We start from the raw sequence: 14,328 nt of genomic DNA on the forward strand, positions 1-14,328 counted from the left end.
CCACTGCAGACAGAGTCTTGAATGTCAGAGTGATTTGGACTAGATGCAGCTACTCTCTTAAAACTACTAAAAGAAATATAAACCACAGGAAAAAAAATAAGGGTAGTACATTGGTAGCCTCACTAATGTCAGTGAATATTGATGGTAATAACCCATTTTTGGTAGGTTGGGTGGGGTTTTAATGTATTTGTTAAATCCCAACTATTTCTAGTAGAGGTTCTCCTGAGTTAATGACATCATGTACTGAAAATATGCTGATCAAGTACAGTTCACATACTCCAAATGTGGAATACATATCTTGCTATTTTGACTTCCTTCAAGACAGTATTTGGAAAAACTTTTTGCAACAGCGTGCTGGCTGGGCCTCCAAGACTGTTTGAATCTGGCATCTGAACTGTATGCTAAGTGGATGGACAACCCTGAGTACAAGTAAGAGTGTTAATGTGCTCTTAGAAGTGTGCATGCCCAAGTGAGGTGGAAAGTTAAAGGGCTGTTACATGTGAGAGGGAGAATGAGGAATGCTCCTCTATATTGCTCTTCTTTATCAAAAGAATGACAGAATTTAAGCCTAATTGTGCTACCCTAACCCCCTCCTCCTCCTCAAATCCCAGCTTTATAATGATTTTGTAATTATTGCTTTTTACGTACACTTTTCAGGCTGCAGGATGCAGATTTTTGCCTTGAAGGCCAAAATCTGTTTAGCCACAAAACAGCTCAGATTAGGGCTGATCTCCCAAATATCAAATCTCTTCGCTGCAATACTGTGTTAGGGTTATCATGTGTGCCAACTCAATTTCTAAGCTTTCTCTAATCAGAACTGAGTGAAATTATGTTTATGTGATACAGGCACCTGCCCATGGTGAGACCTTCAAATTGCTGTGCATGTTCTGTATTGATATAAAGAGGTAACAGAACAGCTATTGGTTCTTAAGCTGGTATTGGAGCCTAGTATTCAAGTTTCTGGACTATGAGGATGGAGTCTGGGCTCTGCCAGGATCAGAATTTCTGTATTCAAGTGTTTCGTTTTTTAAAAAAAAAAAAAGGTGTAATGAATTCTTACTCTCTTTTCCTCCCTCTTTCTTTTGATTTTTTTCTATGCAATAGACTTGGCACCGGTGAGTGACTATTTAAAGTTTTTTGGGTACTTTTTTGTTATAATAAATATCTTCTTGTTACTTGTATCTCTGTTGGCTAAGTAATTGTAGTTTTCTGCTTGTGAGTTTTTAAAGTAGCTTCATGGTAATCTTCATCATAATTAACCAAATTGTTCTTTGCAGTGAAACTGAAAACTTTAAATATCCTAAATATGTTCTGTTATGTTCCAAAGAGAATATTTTTACTACCTCACACTAAAAGCAACAATCCTATGCTGAATTCTTAGGCTGTTTTCAAAATAGTCACCTATCTGCCTCTATTAATAACATTTGATTATTTTTTTTTCTGGTGGAGCGGTACATACCTTATCTGAATTACAGAGCTGGAAAGTCTGTGAAATACATTAGCTGACCTGGTTTTGAATTAGATGGAGAAGATTGATTTCACTGGCCTTCCTAGCACTGAGATAAGTTCAAAGGGACACTACAGCCTCACCCTGCATGTGGCTATAAGTGTGGAAATACAACTATGAGTTTTATTAAGTGAAAAGTTTCAAATGACACATCACAGTTCATGTTCAGTTAAAGAGGAAGCCTTTAATATGCTGGATAGAAAAGGAAGAGAGTACAATAAACTTTTGGCTCACATTTCACAGGCAGATCCCTTTAGATGCTCTTATCTTCTCCATCTTGAGTGCAAAATTTGTAACAACACACTATAGCTGTTCTGCCACAAATGGAACCCCGTAGGATTCTCATATCCGTGGAAGGGAGTATGCTTTTCCCTTTCATATAAGGTGATCAGCTTTCAGACAAATATTTCCAAACAGTTCCTGACAGAACTTAACAGGACTTGCTACAGTGCATTTTTATCTGTTCCATACAGACAACAAGTGATGTGATTCCTGACCAGCTTCTCAGTTTTACTGGTTTTAGCTTATAGGAGTGAAGCTTGCTAAATTGATATATTCTCTTTCCTTTGAAAGAAGGAAATAAGTGTAGAGGAAGGGACAACGTTCCTGCACCTTTTAGTTATTTACTAAAGGTAGCCTTATACTGCTGTTGCTCTCAAAAGTTAAGAAGTCTGTGTTACCTCCAGGAAAATTATGTGAAATAATTCACTTTTCTTCCAAGCAGCTTTTTGCATCATCCCCAAGATGTAGAAACAAGATAGTCCTGGCAGAACAGTCACGTCAAAGCACACAACCACTCCTAGAAAAAATACCAAGAGTAGTAAGGCCCATCCCTCATCTAAGAGAACCTTGAGTTCTGAAGTCTCTTGGCAGCACATTGGGCTTCCTCTGTGAACTAATGGCCAACTGTGAACAACTTCAGGGCCACCATAGATGTCATGAGCCAGCAAGTCATTGTCCCATAGCAAACTGCCTGCACAGCCTCCCTTGAATGCTGAGCATCAGAACTGTAGCCAAATGATACACAGAGCTTGTCTGTTAGCACTTCACCCACAGCAGCTTTGCACTCGATAACCAACATTTTCTTGAAACTATTGGAATAGCTGCAGTAGCAAAACAAAACAGCTGTATTTTAGCCAAAGCTGCTTTACCCTATTAGGACACTACCATGGCTTCTTTCTGCAATGTTGTGAAGTGATTATTAAACAAATTACTAGACCCTGTAACTCAAACAAGATCTGTCAGAAGAGGATTCCTTACAGGACTATACTTTACCTTGACATAACCACTCAGTCTCAATAACTGTCATTCTTGGTGGCAGGTGCTTCATGTTCCAGCACATACCCAGGTAAATGAATCCATACTACTTTTTGAAGTAAATATATAACATGCCCACACTTTCTGTTGTTGTTACAGTGAGATCCACCACCCACAAAAGGACTGTCTAAATCCTTACATCTTACATTATAATTTCTTAACAAATTACGTCTGTCATGCCAAACAGCCAGCACTCTCTCTCTCATGCCCACTAGTCTTTCGTAGTTTACAGAGCTTATAATTTACTTGTTTCTACCTTTTGAAGACTGCTGTCATATAGCCTTTGTTCTGACTAGTATTGTGTCTCCTTCTGCTGATACCATTTCTCTAGGACAGTTTACTGAAATTTAGGGGAATTTTTGTCAAATTATGTTTATGTTTGTATTTGCTATTTCCAGTTTTGAACCTGAAAAATGGCTTTTGTGACCAGAAGCTTATCTGGTTTTCCAGGTGTGTTTCCTGATCTAATGGAAGATAGTTTTTACATCTCTACTTGCAATCTTGTAATGCTAAGCACATTAACAGTATACCATTGGGAAGTTAAACATTTCTTACAGAGAAATAGTCCAAGACATCATTAATTTAAACTGTTTTCAGATACCCCACATAGTAGCATACGTTGCTACCCCTGGAAAGCATTGATAGTGCCTTAATGTCAGAGATACATCATTGCTACTAGAGAACCTTTCTGTTCAACCTTTATAGATGACATATTACTCTGATAGTGTTTGCATTCAATTTCTGTTATGAAAGTCATCACCATATTGAGGACTCTCCCCTGGGGTGGGAGTAATAGGAGGGTGCCTGTTGCATGGAGAAATGACCCTTCTCTTTCTACTTATGCTGCACGTGGCCCTTCCTGCTGGATGCGCGTTCACTGAGGAAGCTTTGAAAATATTTGTGTGGGGTGATGCTTGTATGCAGCCATATACTCTTTAATGGTGTGATAAAGACTGTGATGTGAAAGAGTAGCATTGGTACTGTATGCACACAAAAGAACTCAGACCAGCTGTTCTAAAAAAACTTATTTTGTTTGCCTTTAAACTGCATGCTTTTAAAATGTTTAAGTCATGAATAAAGCAATCAATTTTCCTAGCCTTATTTAGGTTGTTCCTTTATACTCACTTTCTTGTGAATCTTTCAAATGTAAATAAACTTATCAGTTATGTGTTAACTGCTGGTTTTGACTTTACAATAATACAATACCTGTTAATCATATTTTGCTTTGCAGAATTCCCTTTTTAATTAGAAGAACAGTCTGCTGCTATGCTGTTGCAGTGGGAAGTGATAAAGAATGGAATTTTGCATGGGAAATGTATAACCATACTGACTCCACAAAGGAAGATAAAGACATCCTGCTCTCTGCCATGAGCTGTGCCAAAGAGTCATGGTTACTTTACAGGTGACCTTGATCAAAATATATCTTTGTGTATATAGAAATAAATAATAAGAACACAAATATTGTACTGTGAAAACTTGATGGAGGTTTGCCTTCTCTAGAAGTACGTGCCTTATGGCACTGGAAGAATTTATAGAGTTTTCTAATGAAGAGAGTATGATAAACAGGGCAAACAGAAATGGTCCTCCTGGTGGTATAACACCCCAGATGCTGATAATCACTGAGAACGGTATTCCCCTAGCTGTTAACTAGTTTGTCATGTCTAACACTGGTTCTGTCTTCTGTCAGTGACCTTTTTGAACTAAAATTATACCTTCAGGCTTTATAGCAGACTATGGCACCACATCCCATAATATAATTGCATGTTGTATGAAAACATGCTTCCTTTTGGTTTGTTTTATACTTGTTCTGTGGTGTTTTCTTAACTTGGAACCCATTGTCTGTCCTTACTGTCTGCACTGTAAGAAGCAGTAGTTACCATAGTTTGCTTTGATGGTTTTTGCTTCTGTTCATGGTTGTATATAATTTTCCAATACTCCTCTGCTTATTATGTTTCCAAGCTACAGGGTCAAAGTCTATGTAAAGAATCACAGAATCATAGAATCACAGAATGGTAGGGATTGGAAGGGACCTCTAAAGATCATCCACTGTCATGCCCCTGCTCAAGCAGGTCCACCTGGACCTGGTCACTCAGGAATGAGTCCAGGCAGGTTTTGAAAACCTCCAGAGAAGGAGATTCCACACCCTCCCTGGGCAGCCTGTGCCAGGGCTCCCTCACCTGAACAGTAAAGAAGATTTTCCTTAAGTTTGGGTGGAACTTTTGTGTTCCAGCTTTTGTCCATTACCCCTTGTCCTGTCACTGAACACTACAGAAAAAAGTGCTGCCCAATCCCCTTAATTTACCTTGTGTGTGGAAGCCAAATAGCCCAGGTTAAGGGCAAAAATGAATTTTTTTGCCATTTGAAGTGCAGACTCAACATGGAAAAGCAATTTTAAAATTTTCCAGCTTCACAGAATGATACAATATCCTGAGTTGGAACAGATCCGTGAAGATGATTGAGTTGTAACTCCTGACCCATCCTAATAGTGTTGTCCAAACACTTCCTGAACACAATTTAGAATAGTGTATTTATTATCTTTCACTGGCATCTTTTTGCTTTATCAGTAAAAAGATGTGAAGCAAATGCTCTAGTCTGCCATGTCCACCGTAGTGGAAGGATTTGTCAAAGGGCAGAAATTTGCCAGTGATGCCGTAAAGAATTATCATCCAAGATTTGGCATAAACTCAATGGGTCTAAAGCTCTGAAAGTAGCAGAGACATTTCTCTTACCAGCCACCTGCTCTTGTGATGGCAGTCATTTGACAAGACAGAACAAATATGCCTGAGAAGAAGGCAAGATGGGTTGTGAAGTGACGTCCAAACAGCGATGCCGATTTTCCACCTATCTGTGGTCCTTTATGGTGTTGTCATTGGCACAGGCTAGCCCTGGGGACCTCCTTCCTCCTTGTAACTCAATAGTTCATAAGCCAATCTGATTTTTTTCTGAATGTCACCCTGAAAGTTTTTTAGGGGTGAGAAATGTTAACATGGGTTTTTCCTCGCCCTCACATCTTTTGTCCATTCTGTTAAGCATGGTGGTGGCATGGAAATGGGAGAAACCCATCCAGTCTACCCATAAGTAGCAGCCTGCAAGATCCTGTGAGAAGATAACTCTTTCACAGTGCTCCCTGAAAGTAGGAGTGCAAGGGGAAATGCTGAGGCAACAGAGGGAGTAGTTAGTTTTTCAAGATATTCAGGCACTTGCTTCCACTGACATCATAAGTAGTTAGTTCCTTAAATAGTTCTGAAATCATGCCTTAGCTCCCGTGAAAGCATTCCAAACCCCTTGTCGTTTGATCTTCTTGTACAGGGCACTATGGACAGGTCCCCTGTGCATAACAGGGAGTCTCACTGCTGGCTTGCACTCTAGGCTCCATCTGCATCACAACAAAGTGACTCTCTAGAAACTGAGGCACAGTTTGCCCTTCCACAGAGTCATCTGCTGGCAGTGGCTGTCAGTCTGAAAGTACATATATCCACCTGATGTGCTACACCCTCATTTTACTGAGAAGTACAGAATCAGTGTACAAGAATGGGATTTGACCAATGTGAGGACAAAACCCAAGCTGAATACACAGCTCAGAGTGACATGAACTTTGCTGTAAACTTCCACATTCTGATGTTTGTTGAGACAGGAATTTTTCTGAATTGGGTGGTATTTCCAGATCATCACTGCTAAACAGCGACAGATACAATTATTACCTTATTTTCTAACAGATACCTGCAATATGGACTCAGTGATACATTATTTTCTTCCAATCATACTTCGATCATCATCTTATATGTGATGACTAAGGATATCGGGCACCGTATAGGCTGGGAATTTGTTACAGAAAATTGGCCACTCTTAAGCGAAAGGTATGGTAAGCAAGTAGTTTTGAGTTTCCTTTATTTTTGTGGCTTTTTGGCTTCTTCCTCTATGTTTGAGCTGTAAAATGCAGGTGCACACTTTCCTTCTAGAGATGGCTTTGTTGTAATGATTGATACAATTCCCTAAGTATGCAGGGCAGGGTTTTCAGAGGACTCAACCCTAATCAGGGCTCAGTGTCAAAAAAGAGCTCATGTCAGACAGAATACTTTAAAAATTAGTATGTTCATAAAGTTTCAGTGTTTTAAGTGTTAAATTTCCTGGAATATCTGACTCTAAAAATGAGTTTATCTACAGTATTTCACAAGCATGGGTGTAAAATACTGGAGTAAGATTGTAGCTTCTTTTCCAAAGTGAGTAGGGAGAGATGGGGGATTGGACCATACAGGTTTACAAGTGCTGCAAGGGACAGCTACAGTATTGTTCGCTGAGTTCAGTCCCATCCCATCTCCAGCCCACCTACACTGACACAGGTGAACTGCAGGGGAGCTTGGGCTACCTGTCTTGAGCAAAGCAAGGATTTTGGTGACTGTTCAAAGATTCTCCCTCTCTCCATGGCAACAGTGAAAAGCAGCAGGGCTGTGACAGAGTGCATTCCTGCTGCATTTGGTGGTAGAGGAATCCATCAGCATCTTTTAGTTGCAGGACAAGCAAAACCAGCCATCTGAGAATATTCAAACGTGTAAGCTTCACTGCTAATGCTAGAAAAGGCAAGCCGTAGCAGATTTGTGTAATGCTAGCTTGTTCCCTGACGTAGCTTTTCTGTGTTCTCTAGTGATCAGAAATTTGCTGGGAAGCTGACCCATTATTTTCAGACTAAAAGAACAGTGAGGGTGTTAATTTATACAACATCCTCAAGACACCAACAGAAGCACTACATTAGAACCGTCATTGATTATTCTCTCTAGCTTAGTTTGGCTGTATGTGCTCACAAAGATTACCCATTTTAAGCAAAGACTTCATGTGTCCAAAGTAAAAATACCAGATCTTATTGGGAAATGAAGATGAAGGGTAATTAGTGTGCTTCAGCTTTGCTCAAATCTCTGAATTAAGTGTTACAGCATTTTTTTTAAAGGGTAAAAAGAGCAGTGAATTGCAAACTTCAGCTCAGTTTGTATTTCCAGTGCAGTAAATAATAACTAAATAGTGGGGGTATTTTCAAGTGAGATGAAATTTCATGTATTTACGAACATGCTGTTTGAAGGACCTTTTATCTCAATTTTACAGGTATGGGAAGGAATTATTACACAATGTTTTGAGAGTCATGGGAAGATATATCAATACAGATACACAGATCCAAGAGGTAAATCAGAAGAGCAGTTAGTTTGCCCTTTGTTGCCAGTTTGTAAATACGGATCTTAAATTATCCTGTTTTTTTTAAGAAATCTCAGAATATATTGTATAATGTTGCTGTGCTGAGACATTGAGACAAATGACACTTCCTCACCTGAGAAGTAAACATGTGAAAATACACTCACAGTCCTGCAGTCTATGTGTGACATTGGCTGTTAAGCATGGTGTGAAAGTGAGCTTTTGTTTAGGGGTGGACATTGTCCTGCTCAGTGTGGCTGCAGTGTAAGAGCAGCAGGCCTACTCATGGGATACAGTTCTTTCCTTTTGACTGTGTGGCATCCCAGGTGAGCCCATGAACGCTACTTTTTAATTGGGCTGCTATACATCTTGAAAAAGGGGATGGGTGTCAGGAAACCTGCTAAAGGGTGGAAGTCTGTTGGAGGTGGCTGTAGGCTGTCTCATTTCCCACAGTAACCCACATCAATGCCTTTGACAAATCTATCACTACTCGTCTCATACTCTTCTTGTTCTTTTGCCTCCAGTCCAAGTCTCCTGAGATTCCTTCCAGAATATTATCTCCTTTTCTCAGCAGCTCAGCTGTCATGTTGTCTTGCATGTGGTCTACATTTCTATGCCAGCCTAAACTGCTAGTATCTGTCATTATAAGAAAAATTTTCTTCTGTGTGCTTCTGTCCGAAGCATCTGTTAGGTACGTAGTTGCTTACTGCAAATGAAGCCACATGAACTAAGCTCATGTGTTAGTTTCCTCAGTTGCAGGTTTTTTATAATGCTACACTGGAAGAGGATGAGCAAGTGGCTACTACTCTACTACTGGAGTTTACAAGATTTGAAAATATGGAAAGGAGGGAACTGCTCATCAAAGTTGCCAACTGGTTACAGAAAAATGAAGATGATTGACTTGGAAAATCACTTCCACTGTATTTTAGAGTGTGATGCACCAGCATTTTGGTATTCAATTTAAGATGTAATTAAAGATAAAGCACATTTTTATGAGTCCTGAGGTTGTCTTCCCAAATGGAAAGTCAGGGTAAAAGAATTCACAAATAAAAGAACAATTCAACAAAAGAAATGACAGATATATTTTCATATGAAATCTAAATTAGTTTTCTATGGGATGAGTTATTAGTAGGGATATGTTGCTAATAATCTGGCATCGATACAGCCCTAAATCCTCTGTTTTTTCTGAGTATCAGAATGAAAGGTGTGGTACAAGTTTGTGGAAAGAATACATGAGGAAGCTGGAAAAGTTTGTACTGTGACCTTGGGCAAGTAATTGAATCTGTGTCTTTAATGTCTGTAAATTGTGGAGAGGACAAAAATTTACAACAATGCCATGAAACATAAACTTCAGAATGGCTTTGGAGCTGTAAGGAGGAGGAGAAAAAGGAACCTCAAGTTTTAATTGCAATAAATTAATGCATTGTCATGGAAACTTTATTTTTCCTTAGTAGATCTGTACTTAATGTTTCTACATTCACATTTGTGTTTGATTAAGAATGTTCTTCTGAAGAGACCCAGTTGTTGTATGTTTCAACCCCCAAGATGCTCTTGGAGGGTGTGAGCTGGATTCTTTTTGGATTAAATTTGTCTAGGAGATGATGAGTTGCAGTTATTTTCAAATAATGGCTGACTAATGTGTGCCTCTTCAACATTCTGTGTCGCAGAATAGCAGCACAGTTTTCATGGCAGAGGCGTGATTGCTAGGCACACTGCCTGAGTACAAGATCTGGATTCCAGAGTTCATACGTTTTCACCTGAGGGTGTGTAACAGGGACAGCTGTACACAGGCCGCTGTTGGGTACAAGTTGAGCACAGAGGTTTATAGAGTGGCAGCTAGGAGATGCAGCAAGGGAAAGAAAGGTGCATGAGAGGAATTCAGGACAACCTGAGAAAGCTGCTTTATTGCAAATGGAGTTGAGGTGAAAGGAAGTTCATTCAAAATGAGTATGAGAACATGGATGGGAGTTCAGGAAATGAGCTTGTACAGTACTTACACAGACTGTGTGTGTGTTATGGGGCATGTAATTATGAAAATGGTGTGTTTATGGGCCAGTTCCCAGGGAGAGGTGTGTCGTTGGTAGACCAGATACATTTAGTAGACTCTGAAGGGTTAAAAAAATGTGGACATGATGGTAAAAGTCTTTTGCCTTAAGTCCTGCTCTCTGCTCTGAGACTGTAGTAGGTAAAAAAGTTACACTTGTTCTGCCAGTACAGCATGCGAGCATGATGGTGGAAGTAGTGAGGGAGAATTAGGACTACAGGCAGAGGTGGTTACTCATGGTTGGAATGAAAGGATTTGCACCTATTGGGCTTAGGTGTAAAATGTTATGAGAAGTTTAGAGCAGAATAGTTGGTAAGAAAGGAAGAAAAGAGATGGGAGAACCAGGGATCCAAAGAGGAGACAGGGTGAGAAAGCAAATGAGAGAAGCTATAGGAGAAAGGGAAAATTCAAGGGGAATGAGGAGAACGGGGTAAAGAAGGAGAAGTTGAGGTTCCTCTTTAGTACATTGCTTGCCCTGCTTCCTTTCGCCAGAGGAACTCAACCTGAGGTATACTTTTGGATCCTGTGGTGTTCATTTAGAGCAGGGTTGATATCCCTTCAAGTGTGTTCCTGTCCCAGTCTTTGTCATTGACAGCTCTTCACCAGTGTCTCTGCCATGGCATAATTTGCCTACAGGCCTCAGTTGCCTTGGACGTCTCCTTCCTCTACCATCAAGCATGTTCCCCCAAGTGTGCTTCTCCAGCCATGTCCACAGCATTTTCCACTTGTCCAGTTTGTCTCTTTCATTTTCTCTGGCCCTCCTACTGGTCTTTCTTAAATACATTTGAGCAGTGGTGCCACGTGTTCTCCTGACTGGCTGCAATTTTGGTGTGTGGTGGGCTGGTTCTGTGCATTTCTGAGCTGGCTTGACGCAGCTGTTAAAGCACACGGCAGTTCTGGCAACCAGCTGCCCCCAGTGACTAAACCCTGATTATGCCGGTCATTACAGTCCCATACAGCTGCCATCACCACCTGCCCCACAGCACAGCTTCCAGCTTTCCTCCAAAAGCCACGACTGGCACTAAGAAATTCTCTTTTGCCATTTGCCCCTTTACGATCATGCCCTCTCCACACCAGTTTCTCCTTCAGTGTGAGCCAGGCTGCTCCCAGTTAGAAGAGAGGCTTCAGAGCCTGGAGTCCCTTTCAGAGTCCACAGGTTCTTCAGGGAACATCCACCTGCTCCTTCATGGTCCTCTCCAGGGGCTGCCAGTGAGTCCCTACTCCAGCACTCCCCAGCCTGCTTCAGTGAACTTGCACTGCTTTTTCCCATTTTAGGTTTTTCTCCCTCTCTCCTCTGCTTCCCAGTCATTTTTGCCCTTTCTTAAGTAGACTCTCCCAGTGGCACTTCCAGCTCAGCTGAGAGGCTCAGGCCTATCCCACAGCTGACTGGAGTGACTGGGACTGACACAAGTCTGGCCCTAGCCTGTGCCTGCAGAGCTCCCTGCAGGCCCCACTTCCAACAGGGAGCGTTATTATAACTTGCTTGTCACAGCAGGGACAGCAGGCAAGGTGAGGGGGTGGACAGCCACAACTGGAAGGGGAGGAGCAGGGAGACAGGGACCTGGCCTGTAGGATGCCAAGCTCCTGGTGTAACACTGAGCTGTGGAGGGTCTGGAGATGTGAGATCAGACACCGCTACCCTCCTGAAAATGGCCCGGGAAATGTAACACCAGATCTCAGGCTCTGGGCTTGGCAACAGAAGGGTGGGATAGAAGGAAGCAGCTGCTCCTGCTGCCTCCTTTTTTGTCTATGTGAAAGTCACAGCGCTAAATAAGCCGTGAGCTGGAGTGCTGGGCTGGGCAACACAGAGGGAGGGGATTAATTATAAAATGGGAGGAACACTTCACTCTGTGTTAAGGTTTATCAATGAGATCACAAAGCCATAAGGAACTGCTTCCCAATAGGATAGGATAGATTAATTTTTAACACCAAAGAATGTATTTTTTCCTCTTCAACTGCCCCGTTTGTACCAGCTGCAGGATGCCATGGAGCACAGTGTGTGACAGAGTGCACTAGGATGTACAAAGAGCAATCAGCTTGACATTCGATAACAACCAGGAAGCTTAAAAGAAATTCAACAAACATCATTTCTCTGCCTTTCCTTCTTCCTGTCCCTCCACAAATAGTAGAGACATTTGTAACATGTTGCCTGAGGTGTACTTATGGTCTGTAGTGGTCTTTGCCTGGGCTAGGTTTTTAGGTAGCTGGGGGGCTACAGGGATGACTTCTTTAAACAAAGAGTTGCCAGAAGCTTCCCCTGTAGCTCACAGGGTTAGGGCCAGTCAGTTCTAAGCTGGACCCTGGACCTGATCCAGGCCTGGCCACTTAGTGATGGAGGTAACGCCTCTGTGAATAACATATTTGAGAAAGACAAGAAGTTGTTGAGCAGTTGCTGAACAGCAGCAGCAACAGGGAGTGAGAATGTGAAAACATCTCCATGGACACCAAGGTCAGTGGAGAAGGAGGGGTAAGAGGGAGCTTAGGCACTGAAAAGGCTCCCCTGTGATAGTATTGAGGACCATGGTGAAACAGGTTGTCCCCTTGCAGTTCATTTTGGCCACTGTTGAGCACAGATCCACTCGTAGCCCGTGGAGGAGCCCAAGTCACAGCAGGTGGATGCCTGAAGTAGGCTGTGACCCTGTGGGATGCTCATCCTGGACCAGCTGGCTAGATGAGGGAAGAGCAGCAGATGTCATCTACCTTGACTTCAGCAAGGCTTTTGACACTGTCTCCCATAACATCCTCATCAGAAAGCCCAGGCAGTGTGGCTTGGATGAGTGGACAGTGAGGTGGATCGAGAGCTGGCTGAATGACAGAGCCCAGAGGGTGATGATCAATGGCACCGTCTGAGTTGGAGTTGGAGGCCTGTGGCCAGTGGAGTTCCACAGGGATCGATCTGGGGCCAGTCTTGTTCAACATCTTCATCAATGACTTGGATGAGGGGACAGAGTATACCCTCAGCAAGTTGGCTGATGATACGAAACTGGGAGGACTGGCTGATTCCCCAGAAAGCTGTGCTGACATTCAGAGGGATCTCAACCGTCTTGAGATTTTGGCAGAGAGGAACCTCGTGAGGTTCAACAAGGGCAAGTGCAGAGTCCTGCATCTGGGAAGGAACAACCCCATGCACCAGTACAGGCTGGGGACTGACCTGCTGGACAGAAGCTCTGTAGAGTGACCTGGGAGTGCTGATTGATAATAAGCTAAATATGAGCCAGCAATGTGCCCTCGTGGCCAAGAAGGCTAATGGCATCCTGGGATGCATCAAGAAAAGTGTAGCCAGCAGGTCAAGGGAGGTTCTTCTCCCTCTCTGTTCTGCCCTGGTGAGGCCTCATCTGGAGTCCTGTGTCCAGTTCTGGGCTCCTCGGCTCAAGAGGGACAGGGAACTTCTGGAGTGAATCCAGCACAGGGCTACCAAGACTAGAATATCTTTCATATGAGGAAAGGCTCGGGGAACTGGGGCTGTTTAGTCTGGAGGAGACTGAGGGGAGATATCATTAACATTTACAAATATCTAAAGGGTGGGTGTCAGGAGGTTGGGACATCCCTCTTTTCTATAGTAGCTAGCAACAGGACAAGGGGTGATGGGATGAAGCTGGAACACAAAAAAGTTCCACTTAAATATAAGAAAAAACTGTTTCACTGTGAGGGTGAGGGAGCAGTGGAACAGGCTGCCCAGAGGGGTTGTGGAGTTTCCTTCCTTGGAGGTCTTCAAGACCCGCTTCGACATGTTCCTGTGCGACCTGATCTAGGTGAACCTGCTTCTGCAGGGGGGTTGGACTAGATGATCTCTAAAGGTCCTTTCCAACCCCTACCATTGTATGATTTTATGATTCTAGGACCTAGGAGTCTGTGAAGAGAGAGAAGCCCACGCCAGAGCACGTTTGCTGGCAGGACTTGTGATCCTGTGAGGGACTCAGGCTGGAAGCAGTTGGTACTTGAAGCACTATTCTGCAGGTAGATGACACATGGTGGGGCAGGGTGTGAGGAGCTGCCCCTGTGGCAGGCCCCGTGCTGGAGTAGTTCGCGAGGAGCTGCAGCCCATGGGAAGGACCCATGCTGGAGAAGTTTGTGAGGGACTGTCTCCTGTGTGGAGGGACCCCACACTGTAGCAGTGGGAAGTATGAGGAGGCCTCCCTGTGAGAAGAAGCAGCGGCAACTGGCCGCAAACCCCATCCCCTGCACTGCTGGAAGGGGAAGGAAGAGGAGTCCTGGGAAGAGGAGGGATGGGAGGAAGTGTTTTTAAGACAGTTTTATTTCTCATCTCCCTGCTCTTATTGTT

The 14,328-nt window shown here is 42.8% G+C and overlaps 1 protein-coding gene across 1 annotated transcript in view; it reads left to right on the forward strand.

Annotated features, from left to right (window-relative positions):
- LVRN (laeverin) overlaps positions 1-8,902 on the forward strand; it is a 40,969-nt gene extending 32,067 nt beyond the window's left edge. The window contains exons 16-20 of the mRNA XM_062018791.1: positions 322-429; positions 4,056-4,226; positions 6,541-6,681; positions 7,919-7,994; positions 8,756-8,902. Coding sequence (XP_061874775.1) covers positions 322-429; positions 4,056-4,226; positions 6,541-6,681; positions 7,919-7,994; positions 8,756-8,902 — 643 coding nt within the window. The remainder of the gene's footprint in view (positions 1-321; positions 430-4,055; positions 4,227-6,540; positions 6,682-7,918; positions 7,995-8,755) is intronic.
- The last annotated feature ends 5,426 nt before the right edge of the window (positions 8,903-14,328 follow it).

The sequence above is a fragment of the Colius striatus genome, chromosome Z, assembly GCF_028858725.1.
Source record: "Colius striatus isolate bColStr4 chromosome Z, bColStr4.1.hap1, whole genome shotgun sequence".
NCBI classification, from domain to species: Eukaryota; Metazoa; Chordata; class Aves; order Coliiformes; family Coliidae; genus Colius; species Colius striatus.